Source organism: Diaphorina citri, unplaced genomic scaffold, assembly GCF_000475195.1.
Source record: "Diaphorina citri unplaced genomic scaffold, Diaci psyllid genome assembly version 1.1 scaffold112, whole genome shotgun sequence".
Classification (NCBI taxonomy): domain Eukaryota; kingdom Metazoa; phylum Arthropoda; class Insecta; order Hemiptera; family Psyllidae; genus Diaphorina; species Diaphorina citri.
The window spans coordinates 26982-51932 of NW_007377549.1; the positions used below are offsets into that span (position 1 = coordinate 26982).

The window sequence follows — 24951 nt, forward strand, 5'->3', positions numbered from 1 at the left end:
TAATCAGTATTATTGATTAAGAGGAGGAGGAGGAGGACAAGGAATTCATTTTATAATTGCTAATTATTCCTACACCTATTTTGGTTTCATTAACCATTTGGAGACACGTACCAATATTTCAAATATTTGTACATACCAAGAAAAATAAAGATAGAAGAAAGAAATAAATATTTACCGGCAAAGTAGCTCTTCCCCCCCCCCCCCCCCCCCCCCCACCAACCACAAACTTTTTCACGATACAAACCAAAATCCCCCCCCTCTCACGAAACCTTACCTAAGTTTTCTCGAGAAAGTACGAAAAACATGTCTGTGTAATGAAGGTAATTTAGTGTTGTCATTTTCTTTCTCTATTTCGACACTTTAACTCATTAAAAAAAAAAAGCCATCCCCTCACTGTGTTAGTTTCAAGCTTCGGACATTCCAACCTACATAATATGAAAGTATGATCTGTGTCCGTTTTTAGCCCGTCCTTCCTTTATTATTACGATAGTAATAAAAAGGTATAAGGGACGTGCTATTGTATTCGCTTCGGTGTCGTCTGTCTGTCACTCTGTCTGTCCCCATAGAAGGACTTTTCCAAACCCGGTCGACCTATATATCAAATTAAAGGTCTTTTTACCAGGAACACTAAAGTGGTGGTGCAAATTTTGTCCAGAGAACCAAAAAAGAACCAAAAGCCACTTATTTCTTGCATAAATTTCTATACAAGATTTAAAGTTAACCGAAGACATTTTCTACAACATTTGCGGTTAGTTCTCGAAACCTGTATGATGAGGTGGCGAAAAGCATCATAGCGGTTTGAGATACTTCTTGTAATAAAGAAAATACTGCGGTGTTTTGTTAGAATTATTGCAATCAAACTGGATCCCTCAAAATAGATACTCGAAAATAAAATCGCATTTTACAGTTATTAGAGGGAAATATTGAGCAATATTAGGCACTATTACGTATAAATTACATAATACGAGTAATGTATAAATTATGTTCTTTTTTTTCTCCGTAAAACTCTCAAAGATTTGTCAGATTTTGGTGAATAGGATGTTCAACACAAGAAGATTGCGAATTTCATTGTCAATGGTGAAAGAGACACATCCAGTAATAAACAGTATTGCAAATTATTCACCAGATAGTTATGTATCAGAGGCAATGTGACACAAACATGACTTTTCATCGCAAAATGATTTTATCGGTGTCAAAAAAAAAAAAAAAAAAAAAAAAAAAAAAAAAAAAAAAAAAAAAAAAAAAAAAAAAAAAAGAATTAAACCCACATTGTTCGACATGGTAAGCGCTCATCTTAATCAGCAAATTACCACCTCCATCGTTAATTATTACAGACATATAGAATTTCAATCTGTGACATGAAATGGTCGCATCAATGTCTAACCCCCAGGTTAGTAGTTTTATGAACAAATGCAGATTGGGTTTCTGCGAAAGCGCAAACAAAGGTTCAAAATTGGGCCAACATGAAGATTGTAAACACTTCCATCTCACATGTTACTAGCAAATGCCAATGAACTAATATTACCTGCTCTGTCAGTCCAATCAGTGGCCCCTTCATTTGTAATTGTAAATTGGGAAACACTTCTCTAACTAGGATAAATGGGAACATGGATTCCCCATTAGAGAACTTCGACTATATTATTTTGCAAAAATGTATTTCAATACTCATCGATCGATCTATAGAATATATCACCTCCAAGGGATTTATTTCTATGGTCCATCTTCTGAAACCTTTAATTCAAGTATTTCCACATTTCAGAGTGTTGAAGCATGTGGATAATCTCAATTCAATCCAAAGTCTTCGTCTAAACTTTTCAAGCAAGCTATGAGAAACAGATGCAACTTTATGAGCCATTACAGTTTCAAATTGGTTTTTCCTTCAATTTACTTCTCTCAACATTGTAATTGATTTACTTTCTATGTAGGGCTGATAATGCGGTAATTAATTCAGTTTCAAATTGGTTTTTCCTTCAATTTACTTCTCTCAACATTGTAATTGATTTACTTTCTATGTAGGGCTGATAATGCGGTAATTAACTTGGCTGTCTTCAATTGACAGTAAATAACATTAAAAAAGTTTACGGGAAAATGACTTAAATTTGAAACCTCAATATTACTATTATTACTAAGGGCTGGGGCTGGGATTATTCGTGATTCAAGAAAGAACAAATTTAAATTTAGAGATTAAAAAAAAAGACCCACACATTTGAAGACATTAGAAAGTCTCTAAAACGGAGACTAAAATATTTCCTATCAATCTCAAGTTTGATTCCAATATCAATATTTCTTGACTTTATTATTATCTATATTATACCTACTTCAAGTAAATACGTGCGTAGGTACGTATTAAACAAAATACCTAAAGAAAAGACATTTTGTTTGTTCACACTTTTTTCGGTTGAAAAAATAAAAAAGAGCAAAATTATTAAGGATAAATAAAGTTAAAAGCTTACCTAATAAGACCTCGCATTCTTTACTTCGTAGTCTAAAATTCGTGTACGACCATAAACCAATCATTTTGAACAAACTTGAACCTAAAAGTTTGAGATGAGTGAAAACTTTTGGGAGCTCTGAGCGCCAAGTATTCAAAATGTAACTGACTGAAAGAATAAAGAAATATTTCTATTTGTGTGTAACGAAAAATATTCAAAGGTTTGTTAAGAACGCAGGCGCAGCTTTCAAAACGGACTTTGTTGTTCTTTCTGTATATTCTATATGTTGCGAAGTAAACTAAAGGAAATATAATGGACAGTTCATGGGCCTTTCAGATAGATGATTCCATTAATTAAGAGGAGATGTACATTTAACCACAGATGAGGATTCTCTACCCGCTATCAATTACATGAGGTTTTGAAATTCACCATCAGTGTATTTGTTTACCTTTTAGATTAGGAAAAGTTAGGGAAGAAAGATCCTTAGAGTATGGATCGAAAACAGGTATCTATGTAGATAAAAAAAGTACTCCTTTACAGAGAAAAATTGATTCGTGCAAAATTATCTCAAAATTAAATTGTTTTAGTTTATAATTTCAGCAGTTTTATCAGAAAGATGAGCACGTAGAATTTTATTTGAAGCACGTTTCTTTTCCTTAGGGAAAGCACGCAGATCCTTGAGTTTATTCCTAGGAAATTGTGAATAGTTAACATTGCGTGAGAAACCTCTGTGGCTGACTGGTAAGGAGCACTCACTCTCAACCCGAAGGTGCTAGGTTCGAAAACCGGAAATTTTCTAACCAAAATTATTCGTTCCCAGCTCGACATGGATATAAAAGAAATAAAAGAATGTGCCTTGAAGTAATGCGAAAGTCGTTCCAAGGTACAATCTTTTCATAGTAAAAATCACACGTCCACTAAAAGCATAGTACAATTATTTTCAGTGGTAAAAACATGATGTATGTATTTGTAATGGTGAAAATGGGACATCCACTAACATGATTCATTTTGTTTGGGGTTTATTCTCAGACTATTTCCTTTTATTAGTTCAACTTTCTTACAGAGAGTAAAAAAAGTAGGTATACTATTAAGAAATTATGTACAGTTTTATATACCACCATAGTGTCGTAAATAAGAAAACTTTTTCGCGTATAAAAAACCCTCGCAAGTATCGATGTATAAATCATATTAATGAGGTTGATGCTCCTCAGTCAGCATCACCAGTTAGATTGAAATTCAACAATTCAGTCAGACCAACTTGGTCCGGGAATTAAACCCACATTGTTCGAGTGCTTTAGGGATTTCGCTACTTTTTTCCAAATGAGAATCAATCTAAAATTCCACAATGCCTGTCTTAAAGTAGGAAAATTGAAGATTGGAATGTGGAACTATTAGATTTCCCAAAATTTCCACCCAGGAAGTTTAAATAAAGCTTCCGAATTTTTACCCAGAACCTAAGAAATAATATGTCTAGCTTAGCTGATGAGTTCTAATCAGAACAAAACGCGTCCTAAGGCTACTCGAAGTAATTGGCTCATAAATCAATATGTACTTGAATAATATAGATCAGTATACCTACATCCTACCCTAATACTAATCCTGATCAGCACAAACAATATTCCTATATTTTGCTGATACATATTAGCGTGATAATCTAAACTTTGACATTTCATATATTATTACCATTTCCTTATCTGTAATTGTGTTCCTCCTGTTTACGTTCAGTTGATTTCCGTTCCTGTTATTCTCATCTTTGTTTTTCACGCTGAGTTTCAATTCACATGATTTCATTTCACTTCTTACTCGGACCTCCTTCAGGAGAATTTTCCTCCGAAATAGAAAATAGAATTTTCTCCAAGTCACTGTAATTGTGATTTATTTATATAAGGGCAACGCAAGTCTTCACAGTAGAATTAGAAACAACACTTACGCTATTGAACATGAAGAGGTCAGTGTATCCAATACAACACGGTAATCACAGCTTTAAATCTGACACTTATACGAGTGCAATATGCAAACTGTTCAAAGTTCACTGTATGCCAGTGTTCAGATACGACATACAACGTTATGTCAAGCTAAACAAGACACTGTAAAGTATAAAATATTGTAATGTTTGAAGTGTGCCCCGGACATTTAGAAGATATGGTATCGCGTTTGGATCCAATCGAGTATGGATGGGAAGCTCTGGATAGTTTAGAGTACTTTAGAGATATGTAGTAAAAGTTTCAGATAGGATTCACCAGTCACTTCTGGTAAAATAAATATTTAAATAGAGAATTTTCCGAGTATAGAGTTCAAAGAATGTCATCAATTTCAGCTAACTCTAGTGTTATGTCCTACAATAAAGTTGTAAAAACCCCATATAAAAGACATTATCTCAAATTTGAAATCCATATTAGGACCAGAGTTACTTGGTCATGTTTCAACAATATAAGTAAATGGCGAAGAGTAGAAAGCAGAGGAAAACAGGAGCCTTGATGATATCAAGGGATTCCAATTTTCATATTCATGACCAGAAGAGAGAAGACGATCTCTTTTTTATGGAAAGAGGGTGAAAGTAGAGGAAACTGTAAATAATTGATGTTGAAGTGATGAAACATGAACATGTGTTAAGGGAGATCGGGAAAAGTAAGAATAAACCCATACAGCATAAAATTCTAGTATTTCTAGAGGTAAAAGTACCTAATAGAAGAAACATACCAGACATCTAATGAAACAAATAGCACTAAAAAATTTCCAACAACCATAAAATAAATAATTGAAGAAAGCAAGAATGAATAAAATCGGATTTGGGGGGAAAAAGCATAGTGAAAGCAAGTACCATAGTAGATGCAATGTGTAGGCGAACCAGGGATTATTATAATAATTTTTGTCAATCGAAAATCAAATTGAATAGAGAATAGAGTAAAGATAAAACGGTCCTATCAAATATTACGAGGGAGTAATTCATTTACGGAAAATGTATGCCTAAAAGCTTCCAATGATTTTATCATACAGGGTGTTGGTTTTAAATGTTCCTAACAATAATAAGTATACCATAATGAGGCAATAAACATACTTACAATAATGAGACACACGTCAAGTCTGCTACATATGCTGTGATTTTTCTTACGATTAGATGGAACGAGAAATAGCACAGTTTTGTCGGGTACACACACTACAATTTAAGTTACTCAGTTTAACGTACTCACAAACGATTTATTTTACAATCTAATCATATGATGGCCTTTACGGTCTGAGGAGAATTGTCTCTGGTTTCTATAACATGGTCGTGTAACGTGTGAAGTTCGCTAGAAAAACGGCCGTTTTATCTGATTCAGGAAGACGTTATAAACTAATATAAATAGTTAAGGTCATTAAATAGTATTTTATTTGAATTTAATTTCATAAAATGGTGGGGGTAGAAAGTTAATAGTCGTTAAAAATTCTATTAACTCTTCTTTGAAAACTTTCTCAATCACAGTTTTTATTACTTTTCTTTATTTTTTTAAGGAATAGCTGACGAGCGAATAGCAATCCTACACTCTGACCTTTAGAGATGATTTTTCACCTTTACGGGGGCTTTTATGAGACCTTTCCAAAAATTGCTTTCTTCTTACCTTACGAGTTTCCAGTTCAGTACACATTAATAGTCTATTAGAGCTATTAATATTATGTGAAAAGATCAAAAGCTTTCAACCTCCACAAGCCTTACGCAAAGCTTTAATATTTATCAATGGAAAGTACAAAGGCACGAGAAAAGAGTTCAAAAGTTCTCTATGTTTTTAAATAATCAATATTGTAAACAATATTTCAACTCTGTACATATTGTTCAATGTTTACTTTTCAAATTATTACTAATGATGACGTTAGTGTCTAGGAGGGTTTTTTTACGAACAATTTGTATTGATCGAAAATCTAATCTAATATTCTCGCTGGTAATGATTTTCACGGTCACTGGCATGACAACAGGCATAACTTTCTACTGAAAGTTTCATTCAAGGTCTTGCAGTATCGAGTAGAACTTGAGCGGTCTCTCAGTTACAAAGCTCTATTATTCAACCACGAAATATTGTGTTCGAAATGCAAGTGGGAGTTGCAGTGATTTTCCAAAGGACTGCTACTGTTTTGGTGTTGTCTAGGCGAAAGATTTCTGAACCCATTGCAATTGTTTTGTTAGAAGCATGAGAATCAAAATTACCGAAATGAACGTTGAGGGCATTACATTATTTACTACAAAAATATGAATCTAAAAGCAAAAACACAAGAAAACGAGACAAACATAGCATTTGCAAAACAATAACGGATTAATATACCTCTTAGCTCTTAGGTCTCGAAGATTCCAGCACTCTTTCTGTTCAAGTGACTGATATAAATAACGGCAAAAAAAAAACTCCAAACTTAGTTGCAAATTACAACAAATTTCAACGAAGGCTGAAACATTTCATTTAATGTGTAGGTAGGGGAAAAAATCTCGAGAGTGCTACCGAATGGTTGCAGCCTGTTTAATTGAACGTTATTTATCAATCCTGTTTAACCTTATTGCATTCACTGGAAATTTTCTCAGCTTAGCAAATTCCGCGATGAAAAATCCGAGACGCTCAACTGCGAAGAAAATCCTCGGATTTTGTTGAAAGGACTTTGCATAAAAAAAAAAAAAAATAATAAAAAATAATTAGAAAATACTACCCACCTACTTTAGGAACTTGGTCTACATCATCATCATTGGTTAACAGCCATTAGGCTGGTTTGCTGCAGTACGCCATGTTTCCCTGTCTTCTGCCTTCCTCTTGAGATCGTAAGTTTGTGTTTTCACAGGTCGCTATGTTGGTGTTTCTAATATGAATTGTCAGGTGTCAGGTGACAATAGGTATAAATAGAAAATGGTCTAGCTTTTGTTGTCCAAGGACAAAGCACTATGGGAAATGGAACGAATTCCTTGAACCTGATGTGAACTTTACGTTCAACGTCCATGGTAGAAAATAAAAATAGAGAAAACAAAGGAAAACTAAGTAATAATGACAACAGCCATACCTCCGTACCCTTAAGAGGAGGTGAGTATAGTAAGTACAAGTAAAAAAAGAAAGACATCTGGAAATAAAAAGTACCCCGAACACAAGGAAATGTCAGGTCAATCCACACTCATTAGTTATCACCTAACATATTTTGGTGTTTTCACAGGTCGCTATGTTGGTGTTTCTAATATGAATTGTCAGGTGCCAGGTGACAATAGGTATAAATAGAAAATGGTCTAGTCTAGCTTTTGTTGTCCAAGGACAAAGCACTATGGGAAATGGAACGAATTCCTTGAACCTGAGGTGAACTTTACGTTCAACGTCCATGGTAGAAAATAAAAATAGAGAAAACAAAGAAAAACTAAGTAATAATGACAACAGCCATACCACCGTACCCTTAGGAGGAGGTGAGTATAGTAAGTACAAGTAAAAAAGAAAGACATCTGGAAATAAAAAGTACCCCGAACACAAGGAAATGTCAGGTCAATCCACACTCATTAGTTATCACCTAACATAACTTTCCTTTCTCAGTACAACCCTTCCGTCCTATCCATATAGTGCCCAAATATTTGATGACATTGCAACGTACATTAACTTGGGATAAAGTTATTTATAGATTTTTTATAAGAAGAAGTGTTTTCCTCATTTTAAATTATTTTCCGAATAAGTCGCTTAAAACTTTTGTGATAAGGTCGTTGTTAAAGTTTGGATCGGACAGACAAATTATATCCACGGGTTTCATATCCCATGTGGGGTTATCATTTTCTAATCTATTTTCTGTCCATTGATCTCGGAAATAGAACTGGCTCCGAGCACAGGGTTACCAAATCTGATTGGTTCTAAGGTTTCCGAAGCGGCCACCTCGAGTTTTTTTTTTTTTTAGATCAGAGAGTAGGTTAGGTACCATCTAACCTCACTATATGTATACAAAGGTAAAGCCCCCTTAGTGGTAAATTCTATGGCACAGGACTCACAGGATAAATTAAAGTGAATTGTACAGCGGAATACGACATGTTAGGGCCGAATGTCTTTTTGTACGCCTATCTAATGTTTCTATCTTGTCAGTTAAATCTAAATTAATTACTCTGTACAATAGTATGATCATACATCTCTGTTATCACTACAAACCAGTGGCGACCCTGACCAGTTTCCACTAGGAGGTTTTACAAAATTCACACTTTTCCATCTTTAAACCCAAAAGTTAAAATAATACCGAGGCAATGAGACTTAGATCAAATGTAGTCTTTGGTAGGGAATTTTAGTTATGTTCAGCCTAAATGCTTGTCAAAAATGTCGTTTTATGACTAGGACTCGAACCACCACCCTCAACAGATCCAAAGCCTACCGGGCAAACCGTTGCACTACTGAGGTTTGTTTTAAACTTTATTAGAATGTACCTATGATGTAAAAATCACCCACCAATGCTAGGACGGTACATAATTCCTTAAGAACCCCAACAAATGCCGGATCTATCTTCCACTGATAACGAGGTATTTCGGACCTATGATAAATTACATTGCATCACACAGGGGGCACAGTAAAAACTTGAAATTATGCTGTCGGAGAAAAACATAAATTGCAGTCAAAAAGCCTCCCTACTCTTTCCCCTACTAGTATGTCCTTTTGCAAAAAAACCCTTTGATCTTTGAGTAGATAAAAAATTCAAAGGTAAACTTTGTGTTTTCAAGCTTTGAGCACGCTAAATTTCTAGTTAAGATAATAGAGGCAACGGAATAATGAATTACGATGATAGTGCTCTCCATTTCATGAAATTAAAACAGGAGCCTTAACAATACTCGCAGAGTATACGGAATCAGAAATCATCAACATTGATACTGGGATTCCAACCTGCGGTCAAAACTACCTGATTTTGGTCAAATCTCAAGGGTTGACATCCAACCTGCGGTCAAGCATTTTTGGGTCGGGTGAAAGCTACATCCAAACTGCGGTCGGTTGACTATGAGGGGAAAATAAGAAGAGTAGGTATTTAAAAAATGAATTGAACTTGGTTTCTTTATTACATAAAAGTATGTTGGGCTTATTGCTTTGCAAGGAACTTATAAGAAATTTCAAAGTGTTGCTTAACCTTTTCCTCTCTAGAATTTTGTCCGGTAGCGGATCATGGTTGTGAGTAGATAATATTTTTCTCGACAGCTTCACCATTTGATGAATATTTAACAAACGCACCGCAAGTTTTTGTTGTACACACCCATTTATCAATATCATTTCGCAAATGCCTATAAAATCTAAACTTGTAGCCACAATTGCCACAAATTACTTTAAGGTCTTTGCCCCGCTCACTTAACATTACGTTCATGATGATAACTTTTAAACAAATCACAATTAAACAAAACAAACGTCTACATTGACTGTCAATCAAAATAAAACTGTAAATTAATTTTCTAGTCTTCATAATATCAAAATAAATTAATTTTCTAGTCTTCATAATATATTAAGTATATGTAATATTCCACCACTACTATTATTGTCTACAGATCTATCTGAAATATTAGAGATTCTGAACTTGACCGCAGTTTGGATGTGTAGGGGAAATCGAATGACCGCAATTTGGATATGTGAGGGTGATCGTGAGAAAACGACTCGAGCGATTTTGATGAAATTTTTTGTGGTTGTTAAGAAAAGTACTCTGGGTGACATGGGCTACTTAAAATTGTCACATTCTATCCTGATTCAAAATGGCGGCGGTTCAAAATCATGCCTATTATGCTACATTGTGGGACAAATAGGCAAGTTGTATAGAATATTCAAAGTTTTCGTTCAATGATAATAATAGAGTTGCCTCCTGCTGGAAAAGTTGATATGCCTCCAGTAATAAGTACCTACCTACATGGAGGACTAGAGCATAAAATGAGGTTTAATTTTAATAAGGGTAAGTTTAGAACGTACCACTCTACCTATACTGGTACATATATAAATATAAATATATGAAACTTTCAACAGCTCTGTGGGCTTTTTGAAAAACAATTTTATACCAGGAAGTTATATTCCATCTCATAGGGATACTAGTTTGTATCTATTTATTATTTCTGATGTCAAACCAATATACGTATAGGTACAGAAATTAGTTTACTTTATGGAAAAAATATAGATGAACGGATGGTAAATGAGCAAAACTCACAAAAAAGAAAAGAAAAAAAAAATGATTTAGGACTCGAACCTTGTAGGTATACCTTTGAATTACCCGAAGAGATTCACCCTTTGACCAAGAAGTAGGTACATTCTGAAATTAACGCTGACATTTACTACACTTGAGAAAAGACACGATTCTCATTGATGATTTGTCAAAGGAAAATCTCAACAATGGAATTATCAATTGGAATGTTGGTAATTTTCGACAGAAAAACCATGTAATACTGATGGCGTTATGAATATGACTTCGCACATTCCGAATTCATGACTTCACAAGAAAAAATATGTTCATTACTTCATAGAGAGATCACCGGAGGGATGTCCTAATGTTTTTTTTTTTTCCTCTTCTTCTTCTTCTTCTTCTTCTACAAACTACAAGTCGAAAGCACAGATACAGGATAGAACAACCAAGTTTCTTGAAAAATTAAAGAGTCAATAAATTAAGTTGATCCCTAGGGCAAAGGTAAGCGTTTACCCTTGGCAAATGGAGTGTTCCAGAAAGTATGTTAAGAGTTCTCGACTTCTACTGAAAGCTACGGAAAGATTTGCCCCACAATTGATAACTATTCCCAACCACCAACAACCCTTATCTATTGGCCTATGACAACAGGTGTATGATAGTATGGTGTAGGTTATACTACATTGACTTTCTAATCTATAAATGATACATAATTCACGCACTCTAGTTCTGTGGAAGACAGGAGGAGGAGGAGGAGGAGGAGGAAAAGCAAACTGTTTCAACAACTTACTGAACCCTGTCAAAAGTCCAAAGGACTCCTCTACAATGGCTCCTTGAGTAATATTAGATACTCGGGTAATTATATTGATTAACATGCCCTCGGCTTGACTTCATAACATATTCATAAACGCCTCAATCATACAAGAATACCCCTAAACCTCATGGTCAGATGGAAAAACGTTTCCAAGTAAAGATAGGTTGGGGTGCAAAATGTCGATGATTGAAAATTGAATGTTGAGGGACACCTATAATTTTGCATTGTCTGAGGTCAAGCAAAGTTTGTCCGAAAGGAAAACACACCTCAACTGAGGGGCCAAGAGGTAAACCGGACTAACCCACATTTTTGGATTTTTTCAGTTTTTTGGACTAACCCACAGCCCGAAACGCCCTCTATCTGCTGGTAGATGAATTATAACGATATCAGCTGTAGTTACAAAGTTATGAAGATGGTAAGGTGGGCTAACCCACAACACTCAAGTGCCGCTCCTAGACTTTGACTCCAATTATCTCAAAATCAAGTTAGTGTGGGTTGGTCCGTTTTACCTCTTGGCCCCTCAACTAACCTCTGGTATGATATTTAACAAAATTTACAGAAATACAATCAACTGAACAACCCTTCACTACATAAAACAAACTTTGAAGATGGGAACTTGGAAATAAATCCGAGATATCAGGTTTATTAATCAACGAATGTTTTTCTCTCGGAAATACGAAAATTTCATATCTTGCTTAGGTACTTCCAGAATCTTATATTATAAGAACGAGATCCATTCACTCATTCACATTTCATAGTTCACACACTGATCGCTCTATCTCTAGAACCACAACACCTAGAAAGCTGAAATTTGGTAGGAATATTCCTTTTATGGTCTAGGTGTGCAATAAGAAAGGATTTTGCGAAAATCTAAACCGATCCTGAGATATGATCAATTTTTCATCGCTAAAATCACATTTCACATTTCACACACTGATCGCTCTATCTCGAGAACCACACCACCTAGAAAGCTGAAATTTGGTAGGAATATTCTTTTTATGGTCTAGGTGTGCAATAAGAAAGGATTTTGCGAAAATCTACACCGATCCTGAGATATGATCAATTTTTGATCGCTGAAATCTCCATAAGAAATACACAGAGTGCAGAGACTGCGGGATAGAAAACTTTTCCTCGCTCGCCTAATATTTGAGTTTCGTTTATGTTTTTAGTTTGATAACTACAAGTTCGGCCATGCCTTTTCCACAAGTTTGGCCATGCCTCGGGATGAACTAGCGGGATTCCGGAGCGAAGCGACGGAATTCAGCTAGTGTAGTTATAGTATCTCGGTTTGCAACAAGTTGCTTACCTATTCAAGGTGGTATAAACTTTTCCAAGTCCACTATGAACATTGCCAAGTCAACTTGAACTTTGATTCCACACACTTACAAATTGAGAAATGGGGAACCCAGAAGTACATGGAATATAAGATGAGACAAGAAATCCCTTAGTCCCAGCAGTAAATCGGGGGGTTATAAATATAAATTTACAAATAGTTAGGGAAAATAAATATCGTTCCTAGCTATTTACATGTGAATTTCCATCTCGTAAATTTCTGACAAATAATCTTCTGTATCATCACGCCTAATGTATGGGAAATAACAAGTTATAAACGTTAGAATTTTCAGCTTTATTTACATTCCGAGAATATGTTTATGATTTCTTCCTCATGAAGAACGTCGTATTCAAATTTCTTGTTGTCAAAAAGTGTTACATTTACATTTTTTCCAAATAAAGTCTTCCATCCATAACCTCTTCATACACTAATAGAATACGTTTCCATAAACACTCTACAAACCGACAGTACAGTATGCAGAATCACAAAACAAATAAGATAAAAAGCTGTTTTCTGTGCTTTCTTACTATTTAAAATACCTAGTTCTTCCTTTCGAATAAAACTCAACAAATTAATCGATACTAAGTAACTAAATCCAGAGGCTGACCAGAAAGCATAGGTAACTACGCTAGTTGAATTAACAAATCGCTGAAATAAGTGATTCAATCCTTTCATCATTTATGAAGATGAACATTAAGAAATTAATAGATAAAAATCTAAATTAAGATCTGAAGAAATTGGGAGAATATGAAAAGAATTAAATGAAAATCCAGATTAATATACCGACGAATGACTTTGGTCGAATACCGACGACGAATGACTATTGACTTTGGTCAAAAGAAATTATTAACATTGATCAAAGAAAATGATAACGGCTTTCGCAAACTCTATACACACATTAAAAGAAATCCAGTATGACATTATACGAAACATGAAAATCTAGACGAAAAACATGAATGGATCAAGAGGAAATATAGTAGTGCATCATTATGAAGCATGGAGACATGTTTGGAAAAGAAGAAAGCTAATTTCAAGTAGATAGAAATCTGCTCGTGTGCTCATTGTATCGACACAAGAAGAGGATAAACATGGCAATCAAGAGCTTTCTCCTGTGGGAGAAGAAGGTAAGGGCGCCGAAATACTGACATTTATTTTTTCTTTCACTCGTCAGCTTTTTTGAATAAAATTAGAAGAAAAACATGGCTTGATTTGAATCGTTTCCAGACATGGCTCATTTTAGGTGCGTGCTGCGGAAAAACATGCGTTGGCGATATCTGTACGCATCTCTATACAAGTACAACTGGTTGCTGCTCGTATAACCCGAGCTAAATGAGTAAATTTCCTCAAGTTTCTGAAAAGCTCGGTTGAAAAAAAGGACAAATTTGTAAATTATGCAAATGTTTGTCTAGACAAAATGTGTAAAGTGACAAGTCTTTCTTCTTAGTTTTCATTTAAATACATCATAGGTTTTATTTTTAGAATATTAGATGTAAAAGAAATAACTTATACTCTTCACTGGGTTGGTAGGGTATTTTTATTATAGAAAAACAGACATGTTTCGCCCACTGGGCGAAACTATTAGATTTTGCACAACTTGTTTACATAGGTCAAACATGACGGGCTTATATTTACCTTCACTATTTATTTTTACACAAGATACTAAGCCGATAGACTGTTAATAAAAAGGCTCAAAGTTCAATCGTCGCTGTTATCAGGTAAAATGATCTCAAATTAATATTTTATTAGAACTACTTTTGATACTATTATAACAATTCGGATGAAATCCAAACATTATAATGTTGGTACGATACGTATAACAGTAGTTGTTGCTGCATTTGGAGAGCAGTTTGTTATAAAGTTTGGATAGTTCCTCTCTCTGGTAACTTGAAGATTCTAATAAAATAAAATATTTTGAAATCGAAATCAAAAGAATTTGCAAGACCTACGTTAAGATAACGAACCACTATAAACATGTTACTCTCGATTTCAATTCATTTTCCTATCAATATAAATAAACCGTTGAAAAACTAGATCTTAAACTACCAAGTAGAATTTAAATCAATCAAAAAATTATTTTAAAAATAATTTCCCAACTTACGAAAATATTTACGAATAATAAATTATTAACAAATATTCTAATATGAAAATAGCAGTTTATTTGAACGAGGATAAAAAAAAATTCAAAATAAAAGCGACAAATGAACTTACGTCTGAGACCCCAATCCATCATCCTTTAGTCTGCACCTTTGCCAATAACTAACTACACTTTCCAATTTTCAAATCACTTGAAAACTTCGCGAGGAAAAGAAATAAAAATTACTCCAGTCTCTGACTGAAACTTTTGAACTTTTTGCCTCTTCAGATAATAAATTTTAATTCTTTCGAAGTCCAAGGGGTTTTTTTTATAATTGAATAATTCTTGAGGAAGAAAAAAAAAGTTCCGCAATGATTAATTGTTAACTATAAATTTTAAGTGCGAGAGGAAAAAACGTATTATTTTATCACAAACATTTTGAACAGATTTTAAAAGAGTACGTTTAACTTTGGTTGAAACATAGAATGGAATAATAGAAACAACTGCTTTCCGCCATCTATAGAGAGCTCCACACTTTTCTCTGCTTCAAGTTTCAGCCATGAACTTGAAAAGTAAGCTTTTATCTACTGCTCTCTCTAGTTTCTTGATAGACAAAAGTTTCTTTTGGGGCCTCAGGATATTAAAACATGAAACAGTTTTTTTTTTCCTTTTTTCATCAATATACGTATACTCAGGAAGTAGTGGGTATAACAAGGGATTTACAAAGACTGTACTTTTGTCCTCTAAGAGGAAAATTTGAAATACTTAGGTATGCAGAGATTTTCTTTTCTTTTATGGAAATAGAAATATCAAGTGTTTTCTTTGATCATGCGAAAATCCCGAAGAAACCCAGAGTTCACAACTAATGCAACAACAGAAAATCTTCATTTTAACTTTGAAAATTTCAGCGTATAATTCGGAATCAGAATAGGTACCTCGGTTTTTCTAAGTATTTAACACATTTTACATCCTATGAAGGGATTGAAGTTTTCTTCAAGAATAATACGAGTCAGTGAAAGAGATACTGCGAGTATCCTTAAAGGCTATCGAAGGATATGAAAACAATTTTTCTTGGAGAAAGAGTTTGCAAAAGGGAGAAAAAAAGTTTCAACTCGAATCATATTCAATTTATGAGCAAGCATACACAAATGACGCTTGCCAGACCCTGCAAAAATGTGCAATGTGTATTGCTTATTTTAAGCAAGTTTGAGGAGACTGTTGTGCTTTCTTTGAAAGAAAATTATCCTAGAAGAAGAAGAGATTATATATTTTTTAAAAAACACATAAACAATCTGCCAGCCTCTGGCTGGTTGCCAAATAAAAAGCACAGAATACCAATCAATCATGGGATATTTGTCTTCAATAGGATTTTCTTTCTAATCATGTAGATTTCTTGTCTCTTGTCATTTGCTAACTGAATAGATATGATTGTGAAGAATATGTAACGACTGTTTGATAATTGTTTCAGATAATTCTTGGACGTGTTTTCTCTGAATATTGAAAAAGATTTCAAACATTGAATTCCTATTACTTTTTTTTTTCCTGACGAAGCAGTAGGTACAACATGTCATCCTGACCATAAACATACGAGTATACATAACGATCTATTATTAATACTGTGATATTTTTTTTTAAAAAAAGTGGAGCTTTCTTGTCGCTGTTGAGTTGTTGACATGATGGGACTAAAATAACTGAAAGCAGGACATAGTTATGTCCTTTCAGTTTCCGTAATATTACACCATAGTATACCATTGTTATCCCTTAAGGAAGGGTCCAATATGCATTATTGTAATTTTACTGAGGACGGAGCTTTCCAATAAGTTCTAGCACTAAACAGACGCCTACAATTTGTGCAAACAGTTACACAATATAATAGGACCTCATACACTTATACTATGATAGACAATTAAGTCTTCAAGTGTACTTGATCTATTTGTATTAGTGTCACAGAATATTAACAATGCTACAAACCTCTTTAAACCTCATACATGAGTTCAATAAGATCTTTAATTGAAAGTTTCAATCCTGTCACTGAGTAGCCAAAAAAGACTGACACTGTACCTTAATAAAAACAATACAAACTTTCCGTTTTGACCGACGGAATGTTTCAGCTTTAAATAGCGTCATTTGTGTTGATAGTTAACATAGTCATTAATCGTTCAAATTGGAAATGAAGTTTCAATGCACTACCATGTTTCAAATTAACATCCTGGGCACATTACATAATATTATCCATACCCAACACCATGTACATATCATTTATAAGAGCCAACCTACTCTTCCCCCAACTATCCACCGAAAAAAAACGTTTAAATTACGTGGGTATATTGCAACTAACCAGGACAAAAACTGTTTTACATCAAAATATGTATGGAAAAAATGAGGGATAGGTAACAATCATAATAAATGAACCATCAAAAACAGCTAATAACATGAAGCTAAACCCAAGAGAAGGTGTACGTAGAGAGAAAATAACAGTGGAAAATAGAGGGACGAAGAAAAGGAAAAGTGATGAGAGGAGAAGAGAGAAGAGAACTAAGTGGAAACAAGAACGCCATGTAAACTAGAACAATGTAAGCGCATTATGATATTAATTGAAATATTCGAGTGGACTAACCCACTAGTGAGAAGGAACTGAGGAATGAGGTTAGGTAGGATAGACTGATAGATGATAGCATAAAACACTACCTGAATAGTCCTGCTTTCTAGATAAATAAATGATGTATGGATATTTAATTGAGAAGCCTGACCTTGTGTGGAGGTTAAAGGTAAAATGGTCTGACATGTTGCATATTTTAAACGTTTTCAAAAATTTCTAATAATCGTCCGTTAGAGACTAGAGTATTTTCACAAACATTGTTAAATCCTTGCGAATTTTGATGACAAATTCTGGGACCTTGAAATATGTAAATGTAAATGCAATTTCTTTGTGTTATTATGTCACAACTTTGGTGCTCACTGCAGCATTGTAGGATTTTTCCCAATACAAGAAGTTTTCTTTCTCAAATATCAAAGACCAATGTTCTACTCTGACTTACCCCTGGACTGCGGATGATTCATAAGTATTGCTAGTGGACATTCGTCCTCATCCAGAATATATTCTCTCTGATTATTCATAAACTGATCACCACCATTCTGCTGAGCAGTGTTAGGTGTCTCTGGTATGGCCGTATTGACCTGGAAGAAAATAGAAATGCAAGTTTGTTTAGAAATTTTCCTTAGAATATTTTAAATCAAACTTCATAGGGGAAAAAATATTCAGTACAAAATTACTTTTCAGACGGTGAAGTCAGTTTGTTTTGTTCTTTGGGATTTCGAAAATGACATGTTAGATTTAAATGCATTTTTCACCGACCCCTCCTCCCCCCTCTCCAAAAGATTTTCCGCTTGTCACAAGCAGACATACCAAGTTATTCAAAATTCTACTATACAAGTATACCTGCTAAAAATGTAGATAATTAAATATTATATTTATTATTATTTGTATTTTTTATTTATACATTTCTTTGTACATGGATATGAAAGGAGCTTAGATATTGTTTCTGGGACTCTGAGGTGTTTTGATAAAATCCTCATTCTTCCAACGCAACGCCGTGAATCGAGGGACCTTGAAATATGTATCAGACCATTTTACTTGAGTAAAACCTAGTTCTGTAAATAGTCTTGTATGCTGAAGGTCCCAGGTTCAATTCCCATTAGAGTGCAAGTATTGCTGCACTTGGAATGCACTCTAATTCAAGAGGACAATGGTATGGGATGTTATGATTTTACTAATTTTAGCCGAAAAACTAAGTTTCCTAATTCCTAATACGAGTAAGTCCAAGTTTGGATATGGAAAAAAAAATGTATGTCCAGTCAAAGTTACAATGAATTGTACAGTAAAAGCATTCACTTCTTATATCCATACCTACCCAGTACCTATTGTGCCCTTATGACGTCACTGCTCAATACTTCGTCTGAATCATCTCAAATATGCTTCTTACTAAAACGTAAAATTCAAAATAGAACTCAAATTATTGTGAACTCTTTTGAAATTTCGTTTGATTTTTGTTTCTATATTCATAGCTGTCTTAATCATTACTACTCAAATACATCACCAAATAAAGAACAGTAAGGTTCTTCCTTCCTCTTTTGTCATTACTTATCCTCGTCAACTCTAGACTAGAAAATAATTGCCTTCTTCAAACTGTCAGTTGCCTTAATGATACGTGTTGGCACTATCGGAAATATAACTTTACCCAAACCTAGACCTGGGAAAGATTGATGGCTGTTTAAAATGTCTTTCAACGATTTCACATAATTTACACCTTTTGCAGATATAGACAGAGTTCCCAAGTTTTCCCACTTTCCAGGGCCTGTCTGTTTTATTTTGTTCTTCAAATAGGGTAAGTGTACCATTTATTCGCCCACCTAAAAAACGTACCATTTATTGCCAACATTTATTTTTCTAATTTTTGTTTTTATGACTACAATTTTTGAATAGCACTGGTTCGCTAGCAGTTTTTAAGCCCTTTCTTTTCCTACCATGCTGGCACCGGTCGCTATGTGCATTTACATGTCATAGCTACTCATTTTCCTCACGAGGCTGAGTGGGCCCTTATACATTTCTTTGTACATGGATATGAAAGGAGCTTAGATATTGTTTCTGGGACTCTGAGGTGTTTTGATAAAATCCTCATTCTTCCAACGCAACGCCGTGAATCGACGACTATCTCACGCGGACAAGGTGGGGAAACTTCTTTGTTGCATTTTATGAATGCGTGACCATTCATTACATTTGACGTTCTGTTTTACCTGTACTAGACAATACTGATGTGCATCTTCCCGCGTCAGCCCATACTTGGCCAACATTTCCTTCACTACTTGCGTCGCGTTATCCCTCACAGAGAGCAGGAGCGTCTTGTAAGGAACATCCCGGCACAATGACTCGCCGTATATCTTCAACGTTCCTCCTGTGTCTGGACCGCCGTCTTTACTTCGAAATTGCTGAAGTTTCTGTTCGAGTTTTTGCTGACGTCGGCGTCGCATAACGGATTCCGGGTTTGAAATGGATCGTGTGAAACTGGTTTCAGGTAACTCTGTAATAGATCAATCACAATGGGTGTTAATATGGTGGAAACATTTTTAGGAAATTGAAGATTTCAAATACAGTCACTATTTTTTGTCCCTAGAAGTGGAAAATTAATAAATGATCTACATCTTTTTATCCAATAATCAAATGCTACGTTTAGCATTAAAATTATATCATCTAAATTAGATATTGATAGATATCTCGAGTTGACTGACCTACTAGAGCTAACGAACTTGAGTGTTACAGGAGGGACATCAGCATTTTTAGTCTTCAGGGTGACGATACATTGAAATTGAAAACTAATGGTTATAATATTATATTTCTAGATGATTCTACAAGAGTTTAGTTCAACTCATCAGTTGTTTGAACTCTCCTGGGAACTTACTCTCACATGAATAAACTTTTCCTACAATAATTTCCAAACACTTCATATTACTTTGTGCAATGTGCTAGGTATGGTACAAAGTATAACTTCAGTGAATAACACATTACAAGCAAGGCACACTGCTCATTAATGATCGCTACTACATAATACTTTTTAGTTGCTTAAACTATCACCAATGACCACTATTCACAAGTAGCTCAATAATAATTTTCCTAGCCGAGGTTGAATTCACCCTTGTCCATATTTTAATTTCGTTTGTAGAATAACCCAAAAGGTATTGAAAAACAGGTCCCCAACTTGTTTTATTTTCAAAATTCGTATGGAAAAATTAAGATTTTAATGCGATTCTAGATTACATCTTCAAGAATGCTTGCTCTTTATTTAGTCAGCGTTTGATAGGTTAATTTTTTGGCACATTTGGGATTCTACAAGCAATAAAAACACTGTAATTCCAACATTAGTCGGTAAAATTGTCTTCTAAACAAAGCAAAGTACATTTTGGAGAATTCAATCGTTGTTTTTTTATATATATCTGTCAAAAGCAATTACCACAGAAAGGTACAGAAGGAAACTATAGGTTTCCACTTTCTATTGCCCTCAATGTTCCATTTCCTACGAGATGCCATTTATTTTTGCAATTTTATCTTGTACTTTGGAATAGGTTTAGTTAGGGTTAATTGTGTATTTAGTTAGCAAAGGGTCCGCCCGTTCAAGTGTTTAAATAAATAAATAAATATGGTCAATAGTCATGAACGTTTGATCTTTTAAATTTTCTTCTCTTTTAAACAGGACTGTTTGGTTTGTCTTTTATGTTGACGTTGGTTTGTTGTGATTGGGAGACTTTCGATTCTTTTCCTGAGTAACCTGAGTGCTTGTTTCGGGTGATCAAAGTCCCTTAGTATACTTTACGGTTAAACACACAGTACAGTAAAACTATAATTTTTTTGATTTCACTGTCACTGAACTTTACGCGTTTACAATACGTACGAGGACACAGCTCGGAAAAATCACCCTACTCCAGAGAGACGCTTTTCTAAGAACTTGCTGGAATTCTTGGAAAATTGTACAACCTAATAATTAAAGATTAGACTGAGGAGTATGTTTACTATTGTAAGCGGATGTTCTTGTTACCAACATGTACCTCATAGTTCATAGAGTACAACAATAGAAACCTCAATAAGAATAGCTCCTAATATTGAACATGATCAGCGGTGTCCAAACTGTGTCCGAGTTACCCACAGTGGGTTGAAGGGACTATTTGAGAAGATGTTAGAGTTTGTATTAAGGATTCAAAGATAAGGTCTGGAGGTACTTCCGTGGAAGTGATTTTTTCCTCCCGAGAGGTCGAAAAAGTATTGCCATGTGTTTCAGTGTCTCCCAATGAACTTATTATGACATGATCAGCGGTGTCCAAACTGTGTCCGAGTTACCCACAGTGGGTTGAAGGGACTATTTGAGAAGAGGTTAGAGTTTGTATATTAAGGATTCAAAGATAAGGTTTTGAGGTACTTCCGTGGAAGTGATTTTTTCCTCCCGAGAGGTCGAAAAAGTATTGCCATGTGTTTCAGTGTCTCCCAATGAACTTATTATTAATTATGTATTTTCTGTTGTCAGAATGTCCCAAAATTTTGTTATGTTATACGGGTCTTTTATTTTAGCTGAACCACGGAGTAAATCAACGTAGTCCTAAAAAATCACTTTGATCAGAAAATGTGTGAGACCTAGACTATCGCAATAAAGTATTTTCAATTGAGTGCGAATTTTCAATACTCTGCGTCTTCACTCTTCATGCGAAGAAGCTCTAGCTTCGCGTTGGGAAGTTTGAAAGACGCTCGTATGTAAATAAATAACATGACGGTGAATTGTAAAATGGACAAAAATGTTGAACCTCGTGACTCCTATCAAGTAACTTGATTCAAATAACCTTGATTCCAGTGAATAATCTGCCGAGGTCCAAGTTCTTGGATTGTGGACTGATTCACCGAAGACGTAATAGTATTTAGTTTAAGAAGCTTGGAACTTGTAGTGCTATGAACTTTATACTTGCGTAATATTGCACAAGTTTACGCTGCATAATAGTGGGTACTAAGTTGCACGTGGTTATTACAAAATATAATTTTATTATGTTCACTAATCGAGGGTAATATTATGAGAGATCTTTTGTTCTTAGGAGACACAACAGAGTGAGGGCTGTATTGAGGGTGTATCAAATATCTCTGCTAAGATAAGGGTTAGGAATTCCGTATGAGCATTATTTAGTGGATAACTGCCCACAACAACTTTTCACTAGTGAAATACCATCAGGTTATATTATTTTCATTATTATTCGCTCGTTATCTCTGCGGATGATTCTCTCGTGTTTATATGAAGCAAACAAGTTTATCAACAGGTTTTTAATTAAAAAATATATTCACAAAAGAGCCATGAATACGAGATATAGACAAAAGAAGAGTCAAGTTATAATAGAAAAAAAGAACAAAGTACAATGAAAATCATATATATATAAAAACTAATGTTTTTCACCATTGTACATCAACATCACATTTCCCTCATCAATTCCGTTCACTGTATTTACTGTACTGTCTGACAGAGGTATATATAATGAACTTCAGACAACATACAGAAGGAACTGCAACTGCATTGCAAGGTTACTGTTTCTAATAATATGTGTCATTGTGTCATGATGAATAGAAGCTATAGTATAATATACGTAATGCGAGACACTTAATAAGGATAATTTTCTTTCAAAGAAAGCACAACAGTCTCCTCAAACTTGCTTAAAATAAGCAATACACATTTCACATTTTTGCAGGGTCTGGATATGTGTCAATGTGTCATGATGAATAGAAGCTATAGTATAATAATATACGTAATGCGAGACACTTAATACAAGAGACAAGAAATCTACATGATTAGAAAGAAAATCCTATTGAAGACAAATATCCCATGATTGATTGGTATTCTGTGCTTTTTATTTGGCAACCAGCCAGAGGCTGGCAGATTGTTTATGTGTTTTTTAAAAAATATATAATCTCTTCTTCTTCTAGGATAATTTTCTTTCAAAGAAAGCACAACAGTCTCCTCAAACTTGCTTAAAATAAGCAATACACATTGCACATTTTTGCAGGGTCTGGCAAGCGTCATTTGTGTATGCTTGCTCATAAATTGAATATGATTCGAGTTGAAACTTTTTTTCTCCCTTTTGCAAACTCTTTCTCCAAGAAAAATTGTTTTCATATCCTTCGATAGCCTTTAAGGATACTCGCAGTATCTCTTTCACTGACTCGTATTATTCTTGAAGAAAACTTCAATCCCTTCATAGGATGTAAAATGTGTTAAATACTTAGAAAAACCGAGGTACCTATTCTGATTCCGAATTATACGCTGAAATTTTCAAAGTTAAAATGAAGATTTTCTGTTGTTGCATTAGTTGTGAACTCTGGGTTTCTTCGGGATTTTCGCATGATCAAAGAAAACACTTGATATTTCTATTTCCATAAAAGAAAAGAAAATCTCTGCATACCTAATTGGAAAAAAAAGTTATTTTGTAAATTTTTCGAAAATATTAAATCACGCCATCTTTGTATAAGTTGGTATGTTAGTATCTGCTTCAATGGATATATGTAATAGCATTGATATATTTACAACTTCCCTATCCTAGTGGTCAGGAGTTGACTTACTTTTCAGATCTCATGTCAAATATTAATTCCAGGTTTCCACCATTATGTCCCAAATCCTGGAAAAAAAAGTTCTTTTGTAAATTTTTCGAAAACATTAAATCACGCCATCTTTGTATAAGTAGGCATTTTAGTATCTGCTTCAATGGATATATGTAATAGCATTGATATATTTACAATTTCCCTATCCTAGTGGTCAGGAGTTGACTTACTTTTCAGATCTCATGTCAAATATTAATTCCAGGTTTCCACCATTATGTCCCAAATCGCCAGTCATGGCGAGATTTTGAGATCTGTGTCAAATCTTTACCGTGTATAAACTTGTGACTGAAGTTGGTAATTAAATAACATACGCATTTCACAGAAGGGAAATCTGAAAGCGAAACGACACAAACATTACCCTTCTCACACTCAATCTGTCATGTTTCATTTTCCCTTCTTTCCTCGTATAGTTTTAAAATAGAAGAAAGAAGTCGTGATTTTTTTTCTTTTCTCATATTTGCCGAGTATTCACATCTTGTCTCTTGTTTGCATTCTTTTGTCTGATGCAATTTCACTCTTGATGCTTGTAATTATCATGAAATGGAATTAACGCCAGTGTCTTTCCCTCCAGTGTCCTGTTCTTGAAAGCAACCTTGCACTTCACATTTTGCATTTCGCAGTTTTGACATCAAGAAAGCGTCACCGCAACTTACAATGGTCACACAATGTTTTTTTTTTTCTGTGTAAAATACGACATGTATTGTAAAGTTCGAAATTCTGCGTTGGAAATGTAAAAGCCCCCAGCTAGGTTTTTAATTTCCATGATTTTAAGAAAGATTTATCATTATCACCAAAATATTACTGAAAGCATCGTGACAAGTACATAGGTATAAATTTCTAGTGATGAAGGAAAAACTAATTAAAAATGTCTTCATGTTTAAATTTATATGCATTATTTTATTGTTCTTGACGAAGGTAAAGGTGTGCATTTCCCCAGAATGAGTTTTATAAGTATTCTTGCGGAAGACTAAAACCCACTTGTTTTTACTTTTACTATCTTGGGAATAATGGCTCTGGAAA

The 24951-nt window shown here is 34.4% G+C and overlaps 1 protein-coding gene across 1 annotated transcript in view; it reads right to left on the reverse strand.

The window, feature by feature from the left end:
• LOC103524664 (afadin-like) overlaps positions 1 to 19865 on the reverse strand; it is a 43817-nt gene extending 23952 nt beyond the window's left edge. The window contains exons 1-2 of the mRNA XM_026820016.1: positions 19551 to 19865; positions 17795 to 17933 (exon numbers count right to left, since the gene is read on the reverse strand). Coding sequence (XP_026675817.1) covers positions 17795 to 17933; positions 19551 to 19784 — 373 coding nt within the window. The 5' untranslated portion in view covers positions 19785 to 19865. The remainder of the gene's footprint in view (positions 1 to 17794; positions 17934 to 19550) is intronic.
• Between the last annotated feature and the right edge of the window lie 5086 nt (positions 19866 to 24951).